The sequence below is a fragment of the Helianthus annuus genome, chromosome 10 (assembly GCF_002127325.2).
Source record: "Helianthus annuus cultivar XRQ/B chromosome 10, HanXRQr2.0-SUNRISE, whole genome shotgun sequence".
NCBI classification, from domain to species: Eukaryota; Viridiplantae; Streptophyta; class Magnoliopsida; order Asterales; family Asteraceae; genus Helianthus; species Helianthus annuus.
In genome coordinates this window covers 167189263-167209096 of record NC_035442.2, presented here as the reverse complement: position 1 = coordinate 167209096, position 19834 = coordinate 167189263, and the positions used below count along the sequence as shown (strand labels likewise).

General features: G+C 37.1%; 1 protein-coding gene across 2 annotated transcripts; it reads left to right on the top strand.

The window, feature by feature from the left end:
- Positions 1-8225: 8225 nt before the first annotated feature.
- Positions 8226-15468, top strand: LOC110886445. Of its 2 annotated transcripts, none has more exons than XM_022134238.2 (9): positions 8226-8474; positions 8580-8712; positions 10591-10768; positions 11495-11592; positions 12201-12980; positions 13942-14070; positions 14138-14428; positions 15043-15099; positions 15185-15468. In XM_022134238.2, exons 2-9 carry the CDS (start codon positions 8614-8616, stop codon positions 15350-15352), a joined length of 1800 nt encoding a protein of 599 aa, XP_021989930.1. In that variant the 5' UTR covers positions 8226-8474; positions 8580-8613; the 3' UTR covers positions 15353-15468. The 2 variants fall into 2 exon arrangements, with proteins under 2 accessions (XP_021989930.1, XP_021989929.1); XM_022134237.2 differs by having other exon boundaries at positions 8228-8474; positions 13933-14070.
- The last annotated feature ends 4366 nt before the right edge of the window (positions 15469-19834 follow it).

Genomic DNA, 19834 nt, shown 5'->3' with positions numbered 1-19834 from the left:
TCAACTAGATATAACGATCCTCGTCTCCTCCCACAGGCAACAACAAGATTTCCATCAATCACCTTCCACTTCCCACCACCAAACTTAACATCTAGTCCCTGTTTATCCAGTTGACTAACAGAAATAAGTTTCTTCGTTAAACCTGGAATTACCCTGACGTTCTTTAAATTCCATGTAGTGCCCAGTGGAGTCTTCAGATTGACATCTCCCATACCCGTAACATTAAGAACATGACCGTTAGCTAATCGTACCTTTCCAAAGTCTCATTTTTTCAAATTCACCATCGTCTCCCCGCTGTGCATGGCGTGAAACGAAGAACCAGAATCCATAGCCCAAGAATCTATAGACTCTTCACAGCAAACCAGTACGTCACCGTCAGATTCATCTGACACAACACTGTTTACATGCTGCTTACCATCCTCTTTCTTAGGATCAGGACACTCGTTTTTAACATGCCCCTTTTCACCACAGTTCCAGCACCTCACATTCTTCCCAGCTTTAGACAAGCTTTTCCCACGACTCCCACTGCTTCTGTTTTTACCTCTTCCCCTGCTAACACTGAGCATACCAGAAGTAGATCCTCCACTAGTGTTCCTCCGGCGAACATCTTCACCCAAAACACTATCCCGGACCCGATCAAACTTCAAATTTCCGGTTCCAGCAGTTTCAGTGACCGTTGTCACAAATCCTGACCAGCTATCAGGTAAGGAAGATAGCAAAACCACAGCCTGAGTGTCATCATCCAACTTCATGCCCACAGTTGCTAACCTGGACAAAATTGAATTGACTTCGTTAATGTGACCAGCAACTGAACTGCCCTCGCTCATCCTCATATTAAACAGTTCCCTCATCAAGAACACCCTATTACCGGCAGACGGCTTCTCATACATATTTGACAGAGCTGCTAACATATCACGAGCAGTTGTTTCTTTCATGATATTAAATGCAACACTCCTCGTCAAAGCCAATGTAATTTTACCTCTTGCCTTTTTGTCCTTTGAGTTCCAAATTGCCTCGCCAACTTTATCCATTCCAGCAGGTTTTTCTTCCAGTACCACATCCAAATCGCATTCACCAAGCAACGCCTCTATTTGCATTCTCCACCAAGCAAAATCAGTACCGTTGAACTTCTCGATTCGGAACTTCCCGTCTTCAGCCATAGCAAACGAGAAAAACCAGAAAAAACCACAAGGAACCAAGCAACCGAAACCCGAGCAACTTTCAATAAACCAGAAACCCGAAGTACCCGAACCAGCGACTTCTCTTGCAAACCCGAGCGTAAAATCAGCGAATAACCAGGGTTCAAGAACCGAAACCCTAATCGCCAAACACCCCAAAACCACCAGATCTGCAACAGTAAACCCTACGGCGCAAACCCTAGACCTTACAAGCGGTAACCAGAGAATAGGCACGGGCCGTAAACAAGTCAGCGGCGACGGCAGCAACAGCAGATCAAGATCTCTCGTCCAGCTCTCTCCTTCTCCTGCGATAACCGTGTGAACCGTGTATTTTACTGAACCTTTGGCTCTGATACCACTTGTTAGGGGTATCGGATCAGAGTAGGCTCGAGCGGAAGCGGAACAAACACACACACACTAGCAGAAAATAAAGAACACGAGAATTTACGTGGTTCGGTCAAGGTGACCTACGTCCACGGGTTGCAACTAGGGTTTCACTTTTATTAGATGCTCACAACTGTTTTCAGAATGATACAGACCACAGTTACATAATAGGTATTTATAGAACAAGATTAGGGTTTCCTACTTGGTCAACAAGTTAACTAAGTGGGCCTAATAACTAGGGCCGGCTAACCCTAACTAGGGCCGGCTAACCCTAATTAGGGCCGGCTACCCTAAAGCCTACGAACCCAACAGGAAGTTTTCCTATCGTTATGTTTCGGGTTAAGTCAAACAATAATGACTCCAAATAAAGCTAAATAATCTTCATTCATTCAAAAGGATCCGTTCTTACCAGTGTTGTAAGAATCGCTAGGCGCTAGTCGGGCAGTTGAGTACCGACTAGCGATTAATCGGGATTAATAGGGATTAATCGGAATTAATCGAATCGAGATTTTTACATGTAATTTTTAGTTATATATACACACACATTTTTATATGTAGTTTTCTAAAGCAGATATTTTTTAACCACTCATTGACACATTTATTTAAGTAATTGGAAGAAATTTGTAAGGTTTGGTCGAAATTTGGCCGGCGTCTGGCCAAAATTTGGCCAGAATAGGACCGCCATTGACTGCCTAGTGATTAATCGGCCATTAATCTGTGAACATCCGGTTAATGATTAATTGGCGACTAATCGGAGACTAGTCGGGATTTTTACTATTAGATAATATTATCAGACTAGGGTTACGAGCCGACGGGCTCATTAGGTTAGTTAGGGTTTTGTTTTGTGTGTGGCACAGCGGAAACGGTATAGAGCCTAGGCTGGCTCTGATACCATGTAAGAATATGAAAGACTGAATGATATTATTGAATGGTTGAGTTACAATATATAGACGCCGTAACAAAACCCTAACTAACCTAATGAGCCCGTGGGCTCGTAACCCTAGTCTGATAATATTATCTAATATTTACAACCGTGGTTCTTACATATGAAAAAAAAAACCTAAATTTGAACACTCAAGTTTCATTTATATAAAAACTAGTTCAGACTTGATTTAAATTCACTTCAAGTTTAAAAACAATTGTAAAAAAAACACTAATAGTCACATTCTTCACGTTTTTTTAACTCAGTATGAAAATATGTATAAATTTTTTGGACAATAAACTTGGTAGGGGCAGGGAATTTTTAGGCAAAATAATTGACGGGGGCGGACTTGTATAGTTTAAAAAATTTCGGACAAAAAATAAAAAGAATTACACTACTAACGGAAACATTGGTGGGGACGAGTGTACCGCCTTACCCTTAAAAGCTCCGCCCTTGCCCCAGCCATACCAAACAGTCAAATATTCAAGGTTATAGACTATATAAGCTATGGTTCAAGCCCATGTGATCGATCCAACTTTAACTACACGGTTCCCTTTCAAAAACAACCAAGTGCCTAGAGTAACTGTTAGATATTTTAGTGTAATCGGGGATTGACTTGGTGATCAAAGCGAATAATAATACACATCAAGCAAGTTAGGAGGTGCGGGAGTGCACGCTTGTTTGAGTTATTATAATTCGAAGTGTACGGGCGGAGCCCGTACTTTACGGGGATTCCAAGGGGGCAGCGCCTCTGGGAGCAGGGTCCAAGGGGGGGCAGCCCCTGGCGGGGTCCAAGGGCCAGAGCCCCTGGCTGGGGTCGAGCTGCCAGGTCAGCTTGGAAAAATTTTATTTTCATTAAATTGCCTTAATGAAACTGCATCAGAAAATTTTACTTTCTGGAATTTGGCACATTTTCGAAATGGTAAAAAATTGACAGTTTTTGGCAATTTTGTCTGAAAATTGAGATAACTGCCACAAGACAGTTACACCCCCAAAAATCCCAATTTTCGTAGACAGTTTTCTTGGTCACAATCCTCTGGTTCAGACAATTCAGCAAACACATACACTGGTTCATTTTTCTCAAAATCAGAGTTGTATCCGATTGAATTATTCGGGTGAACCACCGAAATAATTTGATCTGAGAATGATTACACGCCTCTCTGATCATCCGGCAAACTGAATTTCCCCAACAGTAACAGATTAGTTAAACTTAGAGCATTCACATTGGAGCCTTTAAATATATGTGAGTGTGATCTCTATATTATATAGAATGATTGTAAGTGGTTGTGAGCAGAGGAGAGAGAAATGTTACTGTTCATCAGTAAACTTGGAAAAAAACATTGTTCACCCTCTATCTTTTTTTTAAATATTTTTATAAGTGGTTGTGAGTGAAAGAGAGAGAAATAGTGATGATAAAGCTATAAAAAATTATTATTTAATCGAAAATGAGAGCGAAAAGATAGTGATTTTTAGTACAAGTATAAAAATATAGATAGAAGATCAATTGCGAATGCTCTTATAAGTTATCGTTAAACCATATTTAGTGATCTATATACAAACTATTTCACTCTTGAAACCTTAATGCTCCTTCAAACCTTTTAGACACGAGAGGTGAATATTTGTGCACGACCAAAGTTACTTGTTACACCACAAGTATGTTTTAAAAGTGTTGCATCTCCTACTTTTGTAAAATGTACTTGGTGGTGCATCAAGTGCATTGGTGACACACAAATCATCTCCTTTTAGCTATTGCTATACCATGAGTCCACGATAATTTCATAAATTGTTACTCCTTAATACTCGTTTCAAATTTTACAGCCGCATTATTTAGTTACAACCTCTTTAGCATTATCCAGCGCCACACAACGATGGAGCCAACATGTAAGGATCGGGAAAGATACTAAGCCCCATCCAAACCTATTTTTTTGTTCAAACGTACGTCCAATAAAGTTACTGCTCGTGCCAACAAAAAACATGATAAACTAAGGACACAGATATGACCCGTTTTGTTACATGTCAATAAATAGCAGTAGCTAAGGGTTGTTTTGTAAATACTTAACAACTTAACTGTCAAGTTGGTTTGTCTCAATTAGGCTACATGGTATGGTGATCATCCTCCAAGCCGCCACATAGGCGCCACATCATAGTCCTCTTGAGGATGATACATCCCACAAAAACAATGAAAATGGGAGGATGATCCTACCCCACGAGATGGGATCAAATACAAACCTCAATATGTGTAAGAACTATAAGAACCAACCACTATTAGACATGTGTCCTTCATTAAAAAAACTAGACAAGGGTATTTTAGACTTTATCACTCTATTTTTTGAATTTAATTAATTCCAAATTTTAATTATCCCCTATATTCATGCACTATTTCAAATCAAATTTTGAAAATTTCCAACAACAGACACTTTGTAAATCAGCACAATCTTCACAAATCGCAACAATAGGCACTTTGTTAATCAGCACAATCTCCGCCAACAACAGGCAATTTGTTAATCAGCACTTTGTAACAAATTATTACAACTATATGATTGTTTTAGACTAAGATAAAAGTCAATAAAGATAAGTACCAAGAATTCAAATAAAGAAATTAACAGATAAACTAAAATAAAAACTTGAAATTAATTTTCCATTACGCACTTAGCATGTGTATTTACATAAATTTAGTTTCCTGTTGTGCTTGTTTTTCAAGTGCAGCAAAAAACAAATTTAATTCTCTGTTATGCTTGTTTTTCAAGTGCTGTTAAATCATGTGCTACTTATTTTTTTCAGTATGTTTTTAATGTGTTGTTTACACATGTGCTGGTATGTTTCTAAAGTACTGTTAGCACATGTGCTGATATGTTTTTAAAGTGTTGTTAGCATATGTGCTGGTATGTTTTTAAAGTGTTGTTAATACACGTGTTGGTTAGTTTTCAAAGTGCCGATTTAAATCACCTTCAAGCAGGATAAAATCTTATGGGAAGAATATTTAACAAATTTTATGAAATATCTCGATGGGCAATTATATTGTAATTAACACATAATCAGCACAATTATAAAACAACTTTTGGTAACTTTTTTAAAAGTTACTTTTATAAATAAAAAAAGTATAGCAATATAGTACTCATATTAAAGATAAAAAAAATACTTGATTTTATGGTATATTTAAAAAAAAAAAAAAATAATGAAGTATATAAAAGTTATTTTAGTTTAAAAAACCTTGGTGGAATCTGTATTTAATTGAAAATGTCAAATGACTAGCAATTTTACATAATTACCCCTAACTTGTTAGTACTAATTTTTAATTATAAGGGTTTTATTTATAATCAACCAAAACCCTTGATTTAAAATATAAGTGGTTCAGATCTGTCTTACGGTTCTTACAGTTAGCACTGTTTGTACAGAATCTCAACCCCCTACCACACTAGTTTATTAATTTTTTTTTAAATCTTCCACTTTTTTTAACATTTAACAAAAGTAGTGAATATATATAAATTTTGGTTGAATTTTGGTATATTTTATAATTATAGCCGTTTGTATTTGAAATTGGAAATTAATATATTTTTTAAACGGTCAAATGGCATGGGGAAGGCAAACATTTTTGTCCTGTAGTGCTTCGTCTCCAACGTCTCCTACTCGACGGAGACGACGGAGACGGGGGGGGGGGGGATGGTGTTTGTGTCGGTGCCGGGGGGACGAACAAGGGGGACGTTTCCCATACCGCCTGGCCTTATACATGATACAATCTTAGGAAATGAGATCAGTAGGTATGTTTGGATTGGAATTAGTCCCCCTTCTCTGATTTCTATTTTTTCTTCTAAAACAACACATTATGACTACCCATTTTGACCCTTGACATAATTTTGCGTGTTCCGCACTGGTGCCAGATTTGTTATCTTTAAACTTAAATTTATAATGCGTTATAAGCACGACTAAAACAACTATAATTTCACCAAAAAGTTGGAGTCAAATTACTGATCGTGATGTAATGTGGTTTCAATTTCACAAGTAGAACTGCTAGATATTATTACAAAAACAAAAGAACAAAAAATAACAAAATCAAACAAATGCCCTAATTATTCTACTAATTAACAGATTCCTAACCAAACTAACATTGATATGTAAACCAAGTAATTTCTTGATTAATCAAATCATTTATAACGACAATATTACAGCCAATTCATCATTGAAACCTACACAAAATGCATAAATGATACGTTCGATATAGTGAAGAATCACGTCGAAGAAACCCAGTTTTCGACCTTTCCCTTCTTGGATGAGAAGCAAAAGACGGAGTGTTGTTTACCGTTGGTGCAACGATAAGGTTGTTGTAGGTCACAAGTTCAAGTTGCGAAAACAACCTCTCGTATAAATGCAAGGATGTGTACATCATACCTAAGTTGGCCTGACATCCCGGACCCTATGAATATTCTTGTGCATAGAGTTTGCCCTCTTTTTATGCATTCACTATACATTGCACGCATATTATCTATAAGTAAAGTAAATGATTACCATGTGACAAACAAAATTTGTGTACATTCTCTTAGTAATTTGCACTCGTCTTAGCATATAATGCGTTGTTTAACAATTTAAAACAAAGGATCCCTAAAAATTGTGTTATTTTAGATATGTACTCGTATATTATGCACGTGTTACAAGTGTGCATAAATAAACACACATTAATTTACTTAACCACGACGCTTATGCACAATCAAAGTAACAAGCTAATTATAATTATAACTAGTGATACTTCCCCGCGCTTCGCGGCGGGAAATCGTCAGTATCAGTTCGGTTCGGTTCGTTACAGTACCATCACTCGCTATTCGAATCGAAAAAGAAATCCTTACATCGATTGAAAACAACAAAAACAATTATCAATACTGATATTGATGTTGTTCAAATGATACTGGTTTAGTTTGTTTGCGTTCTATCTTTTATTGAAAAAGAGTAATCTGTTGTATCATACCAAACCGAACCGTGAACAACATTTGTATCAATGGTGTCTATTTTTAGTGTTTTTGCTTTCAATAACCTCACACCAATCACTACCATATCGTACCAAATTGATCCGAACAACATTGATGTTGTTCAAATGATACTGGTTTAGTGTTTGATAGCGGATACTGTGTCGTTGTTGTAGTGAACCGAACTAACAACCACGCTTTCGGTGCCGATATTTATTTTATTGTTTTCTCTTTCGATAAACTGACATTGTATCGTTATCGTACCGAACATCGGTATCGGTACCTAGATTCGATTCGACGTAAATTCAAGTTAGTTTAAGTTTCAACGCCGCCACAACGCGTCATATCATTCTTTAACTTTATATTCTTACGTGTTTTATTTTTATATACATGTTGGTATAAATTCAAGTTGTTTTACGTTTCAACGTAAGTTTCTTTCGTAAATAAGTCGAGTCAAATATAATACGTTTTCGTGCTTGTTTATATATACGTTTTCAGTTGGGTTTACGTTTTAAAGTAAATTTTGTTCGAAAATGAGTCTGTGAAATATAACAAATTTTCAATAGACGAAATAAATTCGAGTTATTTAACATTTTGATACCGTCACAACGCACGAAGAAATTTACTTGTTCACAATATAAACATATAAATGACGTCATTTTTGTAATTCCCCTTTTTCTATGCACATGTCACATGTGGGGGGCAATTACGTCAATTCATCACCCAATTTTGTGCAGTACATGTACCTACACGCCACGAGTACACACACAGTATCCCGTATTACCCACTACTGTAAGAAAGCCATCCGGACGTCAACCCCACATATCCAACCCAATTTATAATCACTTTCAATTCCGAAACTGTATTTTCTTGATAAACACGGCGTACTCGAAAACCGCGTTCGATACTCAAAATTCCATCAAATTCCTTCAATTCCTTTCATTTAAATCCAAAATTCGCCTGAATCACCTGTTACGCTGCACAAATCGATCCGTATTTACACATTTTACGGTGAATTGGTACCAATTTGAACAGGTAATTGACTAATAGTGGTGATTGAGTCGATTAGGGTTTTGTATGGAAGATTTGGGAGTAATGGTGCAATGTGAAGATCTAATTTGATCGATTTGTTTGTTTTAGGTTTGGAATTGAGGTGCATGTGGTGGAATGTTACATGGAAACTGTGGTAGCAGTGGAAGAAGGTGAGGGAAAGAAGCAAGAGAGTGGTTCTGCAATTCAGATTGCTGATCCTGTTGTTTACAAGCTTGCTCGGGTAATTTGTGTTTTCATTTGTTAGGGTTGTGTGGTTATAATTTGATTGTGTGAGTGAAATGTGTTATTGGATGGTGATAAGGAAAGTCACTTTATGTTGTTTTTGGTGTTAGTAAGTTAAAATTTGAAGATAGTATTAAAGAATTGACTTATAGTATAGGTTTAGAGTGATCGGTCTAGCTAGTCACATTAAGAAGTTTGAGCATGCTTTCAATATTAGTTATAATGTTTTTACAGTTTGAGCTGAAAAGATTAAGGCTTTGTTGATTGCCTGATGACTATGAGCATGACTGCATGAGGTGCAGGCTTGCCTTCTTTGTAATTTGTTTGCTGTTGGTTTTGTTTAAAAGATAAGAAGATTAAGGAAATATAAGGCACTGGAACTCTGCTGCAGGGTTGTTCTCATCTGACTATTGTCTGATAAGTGGTATATTATGCATGATGAGTGTTATGGTCTTTGTTGTTATCTGTTTTGTGCTTAAAGTTTTTATGTAGACTTACGGAGAATAGAAGTTCGTAGCATCTGAATTTGTAGGTTGGGACTCTTTAAAGTTTATACCTACAAAGGGCTTCTGCCCGTGGTCAGTTTTTTTTTTTTTTTCAATTCACATGTAGTTAGAATGTTAGATTTCAATAAGAATCTAATTAGCTGCTGGAAGGTATGGTGGATATGGCAGTTTGATCCTATAATGGCAAAATGGATGCTAAGGTTAATATAATTGTATTGTGATACTGACGGCACATCGTGTGAGTAGCATTGAAAGGATGTTAGTTCTTTGGGATATGACAACTCATCTTAGCATACATGGAATGATAAATTACTTAAATCTTTCTTTTTAAATTTGAGGACAATTAACTGTCTAGGCCATTGATATCTGATGATATCATTATTACCAGATGATTAGACTTTTAGAGTGTTTAAGTTGTTACCAAGAATGATTATATTACTTCTCCGGTTTTCTTTTAATGGATTTTATTTTGGCTCCCTTACCCCTGATTCTTCTCTGCAAGGATTCCCATGTAAGATTTCGTGTTTTCTGTAATGGTTGTTGACTTGTTTCTTAGGGTGGAAGGGGTGCTCCCCACATGGGGAGTGGTAAACTCTCCCCCTAGCCAATCAGCTCATGCCATGTCAACTCCCCTCTCCACTCCCCATTTTGTACTCAAACACTAGGGGTGCGCTCCCCACATGGGGAGTGGTAAACAATTTTTTCTTAAAAAAAGGATAAGTGTGATTGGCTGGAAGAGAGTGGGGCCCACCATTAACCCTCTCTCTCCTCTTCCCCACATCGGTGACTATTCCCCGAATCCCACTCAACCACCCTACTTAAACAAGTAGTGGCGGTGGTGTGCCCGTGCAGGGACTACACACCCCGCTCCCCGCGTGCGCCCCTTCCACCCTTATGGTTTTTGTGGTTTTCATTACAAAAGGCACCGAATTGAACGGCTTGTATTTGTATGAAAAATGGGAAGACACATATTTAAATATTTAGAGAGGTGGGGTTTTATAATAACATGGAGTGAAGATTCATGTTCGAGGTCCTGTTCAAAGATCAGGAATTTAAGAGCAGGTCAAAGAAATTTCACTTAAGGTTGTTAAGCAGAGCACTTACAAGAACCGTGGTACTACTACAGCCTAGTTGGCTTTAGACCTTATTTGTTGTTATTTTCCGATAAAAGATACATTATTTTCCGCTGTCCTTCTTTATAATGTTACACACCTACATGATAGTAACAGAATCACTAATCATCATTGTTACCCCTAGCACCCTCATGTATTTGCTAACTTTTTCTCCAAGTTGTTATCAGCTGTATATCTTTTTCTCACAGCTAATATCAGCAGGGGTTGATTTGATTTGATGTGTTGTGTACATAACAGGTTGTAGGTGATGGGAGGTATATACCTGCAACTGATGATGAAGTGATGAAAGCTGAAGACTTGATTGATCATAAGAGTGAACTGCATTACGTTCTGGGCGACAGTCAGACTGCAGTTTGCACTTCAAACGATGACACTTTTGGTCAGGAGTTCATGGCCATCGACTGCGAACTTGAAGGTCTCTCTAGTTCGCCTTTAAATTTAATCTAATTTCTTCTTCTCAGGACTCCTTTATTTCTCGTTGGACGCTGTCATGATTTGCTAGGTAACCTCTATTGGGGTTCTTATAGGGGTGTGCATGGGTTGGTTTGGGGCTTAAACCGAACAGAAACTGAAATTTCGGTTTTCGGTTTTACATTTTGGCATTAAATGTTTGGGCCTGAAAGACGTTGGCTCAAAGCAATGAATTTGGGTTTAAAACTTTTGGCCAGAAGTATTTGTTAACCACTTATTAATTAATTTGGGCCATAATTCCAATAACAAGCATTCAAACAATTTCGATTAGGTTTTGGAAGGAGGAATAAATGAAACCGCACCATAATTCTCGGTTTAAAAACAAATACAAAGCTGAAAAGTCGGTTATTAGTTTGAGTTGGTTATTTAGGTTTGGTTTTGTCGGCTGTTTCGATTAATTTAATCGGATTTTTGCTCACCCCCAGGTTCTTAAATGTTGGAATTTTCTTCTACTTGTAAGAAGTGATGCATAATTCTCGTAAATTTCTTTTTGTCTTCTTGAGCATGCTATTAACAGTAACAATCTAGCAGTTTCTTCACCGTATGTGTATCCATTTTCTTCTAAGCTATATAATACTGTTCCGGATAGCTCTGTATATAGGCTTCTGATTACCTTTGGTTCTACATTCATGCTTATTGTTCTTCTAAATGAAAAAAAAAAACTTCACAGACCTCTTGAAATTCGATGACCCTTCTACTCAAGGAGAAATATCAGATGCAGTAGTAGACACAAGAGTTGACCTCGGGAAATTGAATCCGCAATTTGAGGTACTGTTTTGTTCTGAACATCATGTAAGCTTGTTTTCACTCATTAGCGTTTGTTAAATCCAGTTAGTTTAAAATTTTTTTGGAGTAAAATGCCATTTTTGTCCCTGAGGTTTGGCCAGTTATGCAAGTTTCGTCCAAAGGTTTTTTTTCGCATCTGGATCCAAAAGGTTTGAAATCTCTCCATTTTCATCCGACTTGTTAACTCCATTCATTTTTCTCCATCAAGTCAGGGGTATTACCGTCTTTTTAGACATCTTTTTTATTAAACTAAAAACACTACAAGAATTAAAGTCAACAGAGGCGGATCTTTATTTCTTAGTGTTTTTAGTTTGATAAAAAATGTCTAAAAAGACGGTAATACCCCTGACGTAACGGAGAAAATGGATGGAGTTAACGAGTCGAATGAAAATGACAAGATCTCAAACTTTTTTCGATCCAGATGCGGAAAAACAAACCTTCGGACGAAACTCGCAAAACTGGCCAAACCTCAGGGACGAAAATGGCATTTTACTCTTTTTTTTGTTTTCATCATGGCCTGATAATATTGTAGTACTCTTTTATAAGTGCAACTTATTTTCTACTAATTCTGCATGTATATTGAACTGTAGGAAATTACTCGATCAGAGTCAACTCCCATTGACCAATCTGGAGATGTAAAGCAAGCAGACCATGTAGCAGGATCAGCCGAGAGTGAACCGTCAATATCAACCATATGTGCTAGTTGGAAACCGGATTTCTCTAAGCTGAAAGGGGAGATATGTCTGGACGATCTTTCCGTTAAAGAACTTCATGCAACTTTTAAAGCTACATTCGGCAGGGAGACTTCCGTTAAGGACAAACAATGGCTCAAGCGAAGGATTTCCATGGGTTTGTCTAACTCTTGTGACGCTTCTGTTACCACTTTTAATATCGAAAATAATGAAGTAAAAAAGAAAGACAAATCAGAAGAGTGTATTAATCAAGATGAGAATCATAACAAGGATTCTTTTAGTGGTGATGATAAAATTTCGGTTGGTCAAAGTCAAACTATTCAAATGGAAGATCATTTCAGTGGAAGCAACAAGAATGTGCAAAGTGATGCTGCACCTCAGCGTCATATTGCTTTTGAAGATGATAATCAGGGAAATAAAAGAGTTAGGAAGCCCACAAGGCGGTATATTGAAGAAGTTTCGGAATCAGATTCCCGGGATTATAGTGGACGAACGGTTTCTTCTGTTAGAAGTTCTGGAAATGGGCCGAGAACTCGGGTCCGGCCTGTTCATAATATCCAGCCTGTTAGAAGACCACTTGTTACCCGTCAGGATTCTCTCGGAGGTTCCGGGGTTAAAGTTCCATACGTTTCTAGGATCCGTAGAGGACGCCCAAGAGAAAACTTCATGGCTCTTATGGTAACGTTATATTAATAAATAGAAATTGTGCATGATGATTTAAATCTTGTTCGTAGTCAGACTTAGATTTGATATTTTTCTTGCTTGCTTAATTTGTTCATTTGATTATGCGGTAGCTTCTCTACCTATGTAGCTGCTTGTAAGGGTGTTCTTCGGGTTTCGGGTCGGGTTGTTCGGGTTTTTGGATGAGAAAAAGTGACCCGATAACCTACCCATTTAAGGTTCGGGTTAGTTTAAGTCGGGTTGTCCGGATTTTGGGTTTAAAAGTAAAATGAAAATAAATGTTTTTATTTTTACAAAATATCATCATAATTCATATTCCTACCAAGAAATGTCATCAAAATTCAAACATCATTTAATATATTATAATGTTCAAAAGTCCCAAAACTTAATGTTCCAAATACTAGAGACTTCAAAGTTCAAACTACATCACATATATAAAAACGACAATAAATGTTCGGGTTTTTTTCGGGTTTTTCAGGTCGGGTTGTTCGGGTTTATGGCTGGGAAAAAGTGGCCCGATAACCGACCCATAGAAGGTTCGGGTTGATCGGGTTAAGGTTTTTCGGGTATTCTCGATTTTGGGTTTGGGTGGCTTTGAATTCGGGTCGGGTTTCAGGTTTCAGATAAAAATTGACAGCCCTAGCCCCTAGCTGCTTTCCTTTTTGTTATTTACTCATTTGTTTGTTAAGGTTTCCTCAAGGATTTATTGGGTTGTATTAATACTTCTAGTTTGATGCATTACTTTTTATATTGTATACTAATAGGTTCTTTTGGGGGGTGGCGTAATGTAATTCATGTATGTGTTGCAAATGAAAATTTAAATACCATATCATGATAAAAGTTAGACAGATTAGTAAAATACGAGTACGGTATGAACTATGAAGTATGAATCGCTACTTACTGAAAGCAGAGTGTGGTACTGTTGCTCATTTGTTGAATTTAATTGTAGAAATTTCAGCCCCACGGAATGGGAATGTCGGCAAGACTGGTAAAGAAGGCTCAGGATGGACACGATCCTCAGTCCGATAATGACGTAGAGAACCAAGAACTCAAAGCTACACCAGCCACTGGATGGCCTCTGCAGCCTGTAAGCATAATATCATATATTTTCAGTACTCTTATCGCGTTGTGACTGTTATCGTCAATCTGTATAGCTAATTAAGGAACCAAGAGAAAATGAACAGTACTCGGAGCAATCAGCAGACATAGACACTAACTCAGATGAAGGACACTTGGATTCGTATGCAGACGTTGATTCAGATGAAAATATATTAACGGTGCCAACTGCAAAAGGTGGGATGAGGAGGAAACACCATAGACCATGGACTCTTAGTGAAGTTGTTAAGTTAGTTGAAGGTGTTTCTAGGCATGGTGCTGGCAGGTGGTCTGAGATTAAGAGGATTGCTTTTGCAACATGCTCACATCGCACATCTGTTGATCTCAAGGTATGTTCTTATATATATAGAGATGAAGGACACTTGGATTCGTATGTGAGAAATACTAGGCTAATTGAGAAACTTGAGAAGCATTCTGGACCACACATTTTCCCTAAGCTTTTTGTAATATACACACTTGTATAGTTTAAATTTGACTATATACATATGTGTATAATTCAAGATTTGACAATATACATATATGTATGTAGTCAATTTTAAACTATACATCTGTGTATATTACGAAAAACTTAGGGAAATGTGTGGTTCAGAGAACTTAGAGAACTCAGCCTTGCAAAAGTTTTTTTTCTATTTTTTTTAACCAAAAATCCTAAAAAAATCCACTTTTTTCTTGATTTACACCACCCGTTACAGTTGCTGTAAATGCTGATTCATGCTTACAGCAGCTGAAAAAGGCTGAAAGCACCACTTCGTTTTTTTTACTATTGTGTTTGTAACATTTTAATCTACGTGTGTGCAAAAAATGGGGGCAAAACTCGCACGGGAAGTCGGAGTTCTCTAAGTTCTCACAACTCAAGGGGGTTTTCTCTTAATCTTGATCATACACAGACACATCATCATCATCTCTTAAGATGAACAAGATAGCCAACTATTAATTTTTGCAGGACAAGTGGAGGAATCTTTTGAGAGCTAGTTTCGCACAGTTACCAGCTGACAAAGGGGTAAGTAACGGTCTTTCATCTGCTTTGCTAATATTCGGTTTGGGTGGTCGAATGTTGGCGTCACATAGTTATTTTGGTGATGCAGGTTCAAAATTCGAAGAAGCACTCGTCAATCCCGATACCTGCACCGATTCTGTTAAGAGTGAGAGAGCTTGCGGAGATGCAATCACAGGTGAGCCCGGATTTGAAAGCAGTGAAATTTGATGGACATAGTAGTAGAAATGTAAATGATATAAGGTCTGGGTTTTTGTAATTGTGTAAATTGCTTGTTAAAGTTGGGATGACTAATATTAGGAATAAGAATGGTTGGTTGGTTGTACTGATTGATGATGGTTGCTTTGCTTCTTATTTAAAGTATTTTGTACATAATTTATGGGTTTTCCAACAGATGCACATATCTATCACTTAAATCAACCAACTTCAATCTCTTCAAGTATATATTGCAAAATATACTTCAATCTTGAGCCTAACATTCTTAAAAAGTAATCATCTTTTTTCATAATCTACATTGCAAAATTTACAACTATCATCTGTTGTGAGTTAACCTTTTTTTGTTATTATATTTGATGTTTGCTGTATTGAATATTTGTCAAGAACGAGTTGACGCTAACCCGCGCGTTGCGGCGGGATATTGTTTATGAATGCCTTTAGTAACCGAATAAAAAATAAACGTTAAAATCACTCACGCGCCATGCGAACCGTTACATAGAACTTGTTATATATGAAAAGAATAATTAAGTTGAAACGATAACATTGGTTACTATGCAACGGAAAATCGCTACATGAGAAGAAAAAAAAAACCCCAAATGCCCAAAAGTATTTACATAGATATCAGCACCAACCCCTTACAACCGCAATACCTTGCCGGAGAGAGGTTATTTCTTTCATTTTGGAGGATACTTGAAGTGTCAAAGTATAAATAAACGCCAATGTTAAAATTTAGGGTCATCTCCTGAGAAATCAAGAGGCGCCTAGGGATGTTGTGCGACAATTAAAAATGGGTCTTTAAAAACATAACTATATTAATACAACGTAACTGTAATAACAATAAACAAAACAAAATTCAGCAAAATAATCTATTTTACGTAGCTAAACCATTTGTGAGTTTATCAAAACATTTTTGAAAGCAAAATTGATAATCAAATTCTATAATCCATAATCTCCAATTAAGTGTTACTTTCTAATAGAGTTACCTAATTAAAATCATCTGAATATAAAGTCCAAATAAAATTTTGTATTTACATTTAAAACTTAAATTATAATTTCCCGATATAACACACCCTCGAGAACAAAACTGAAAACTTACTATGTATTAAAAATATCTAGTTTTTAATTAAAATATCTTAGAATGAACAAAACTGAAAACTTACTATGTATTAAAAAAACTGAAAACTTACTGTATATTGCTAGAAGTGAAGCCCTAAAGTAAATTTAGATCCTAATAATAGGATAAATCAATAAAGTCATAAAGTAAATAAAACAAACTGCCTAATAAAAGGATACATATTTGCATTTTTTTAAAGTTCTAAGTAAAAATAAGGTTAAAAAATTATTATATAACTTGTTTTTAATGAAATAGATAAAATAAATAAATTTGTAATTTTATTAGTTAAGAAAGAACATATATGCAATTTTAATGTTTAAGTTGGGTAAATACGTAATTAAGAAGTTTTTTAAAAGTAAAATACACAATTGTTCCTAATAAATGAAACAAACTCTAAGACCATGCGTAGTCGTGTAATTTTGGACGTGTTTTGAGAGGAAAACGCCCCAATCACGCCCCCCATATGGACCCCCTGGTTTTCTTTTTTTTTTTTCGAGTTTTTGGTGTTTGGCTTTGTATATTCCATGCCCTTGCCTCCATTTGCTTATCCAATCAGCCTTCATCTTCATATCCTTTATCCAGTAAGATCTTTTGATGGTTTTTGTTTTATTTAATTAAATATTTGTGTAATGATTGACAGAGCATTATTGGGCGTTATCATCACTACGCCTCTTTGCTGACTCGGACGACACGTGACGGACAACGCCCAAGGGTGGGGCATTATTCACCCTAACGACTACGCATGGTCTAATGTTTATAATAAAATCAAATAAACTAAATTGGTTAAAAATTAATTGGTTGTGAATGTCATTTCTGATCTTTTACATAATTCCCAATGCACCATCTTCAATTTAATAGGCAAAATAAATTCATCTTCTCCAATTTTTTTAGGGTGCTACTTTCTACACCCCCCTATTTACTTTTTTCACCCCCCTCCTCTCACATACTTACAGGTGGGGCCTGCGTGGGACCGACAGTTTTCCTCTCACAAAGGGGGGTGTAATCAGGAAGAGGGGGGTGCGTATAGAATGAGCCTTTTTTTAACAGATGCCCTTTAAAATTTTCCAATATACAATAGTTGAGGGATGGTAAATCGTGGTTGAGTACCAAACACCGATCGATCAAAACCAACTCACACAACCGAACTGCCGTCTCAACAGCACCGCCAGTGATTCATCTCTACCATCGCCGTTCAATTTTTGTAAATCCTAAACTATTCATCCTCCATCACTGCCACAACCATCGCATCGCCTCCAACGATCTCTCCCCGATTTCTCTGTAACCTCCATGGCCGGAGATTTGGTGACGGTGGGGCTTATATAGGGAGTGAAAGGGGAAGGGTGGTTGCAGGAGATGAGTGAACGGTGCGTGGGTTTGGTGATCAAGTTTAGTCATGACGCTTTTGAATATTGTTGTCGGTTTCATTAACGCCGGTACGGTTTGAGAATAGAAGAATAAATTTGAACTTTTTAACGGTTGCATCGATTTTTATTCTTTACAGTTGCGTCGGATAGTTGGCAGAAGTGTCCATACATTATACAGCAATGTTATTTTCGGTCAAAACCTAACCGACACCATTTTCGGTCAAAACCTAACCGACACCATTGTATGTGTAAAACCCTTCAATATAACTTTAATAGTTTCTACCGGTCGCGACTTTTAACGAACGGGTACAAACCCCAGCTATCAACAGGTGCCTTTATGTGAAACGATATGATAGTGTTCTGACGGCGGTGAAACGATGGTTGGGGGAGACACGTCGGTGGATGAATGTTTGTGTCAGTTCCTTACCGGTGGAGTATAAAAAATAATAACTTTCAAATATACTTGGGGTTAGGGGAAAGATGATAGCATTTAATGAATCGGTGGGATAATTCCAAGCATTTGGAACGGTGGCGTTGCATGGTTATGTGACGGTTTATTTATGTTGGCGCCATGGTGGGATTAATGCAAATTTTGAAGCAGTGGCGTTGCATTTGAAACGGTTATTTGGTTGGTAAATGTATAAGAGTATAATGATGTTAGATGTTATGCCGATGTGTGTTTCGAAAATAAAAGATAAATGATAATTGTTAAACGGCCTGAAGGATTTACATGGCTGATTGATTTCAAGTTTCCAACCATCAGCCGAATTGTCAAATTGGCTGAGTCAATCGATTTATATCGGTTTAGACAGTTCGATTCATTGTAATGGCTTATTATAAGTTATAACCACCCTTTAATCAAAAAGTGATTAGCATCTATAAGGTCATCAATTACGAGTTTGCTTTATAAACAAGGTAAGAAATGAACGGCGGATGATATAACACAACAAACTTTGATGAAAATGTGTGATTCTCCATGACACCCTATTGAAGTTGAGATGCAAGTAACACATTAGAGTTTAGACGCATGGAATCCTGTTTGTTTATTACAATGAGAGAACTTTAAGTCCCCAAAGATACTGATACACACAGTGGCGAAGCTTGAGATTTCCGACCGGAGGAGGGGGATCACTGGATCTAAAAATTTCTATAAAGCCGGGGGGCCGAAAACGTATATACCCAAAAATTTCTATACGAAAACTACATACTCTCCACTACTGAGCGAAAAGTTTGGGGGGTCGGCCGCCCCCTCCCGCCCCTTAAAAGCTTGGATACACACAAATCTTGTCAAAATGCACCTTGTAGCTCTTGCATGGGGACTGTCTTATCTATTTGTAGCAAGTCTAATATTGTACATCAAGTAGCTAATATCTAGCCATAAACTATTTTTTGTTACATGAATTTATAGCTTTTTTAGGGGTGGGGGTGGTCATCACTCATCACTCACAACACCCAATCAAGTTCCGCCATGTCATCAACCATTTTTCCATCACTCACAACCTTTTTTAGTGGCAATGGTCATCACTCACAACAATAAACCCTCACACCCCCTCACATGTTCCATCACTCGCAATTCCATAACGCGTGGAAAACATCACAGACATAAACCATCACTCGTTGAAAACTTGAGTGGCGGTGGTCTTGTGCAGTTCATCACGCGTGGAACATGTTTTATCACGGAACAATTTCCCCACCCCGCCCCCCTTATAGCATGTAACACTTCTCTTCATGTATTATAGCAGTTTTCTAGCAGCGGGTAGTTCGTTATAGCATGTTACACTTCTCTTCATGTATTATGATTTCATCTTTTATCTTGTTTTCTATGTAAACTTATGTGTGCAGTTTTCAAGAAACGCAAAATATCACACATTTCAAAATCTACTTACTTCCCTTGATTTAGCTTTAATCTAGATCTAGAAACATAAGACAAGTTGCAAAGTTTTTGCTACATTTTGAAATGGATATAGAACACAGAATGATACAAGGGCACAAAACTATATTAAATAACCCTGAGGAAATTAATAAATAAATCAAAGAAATGTACTTC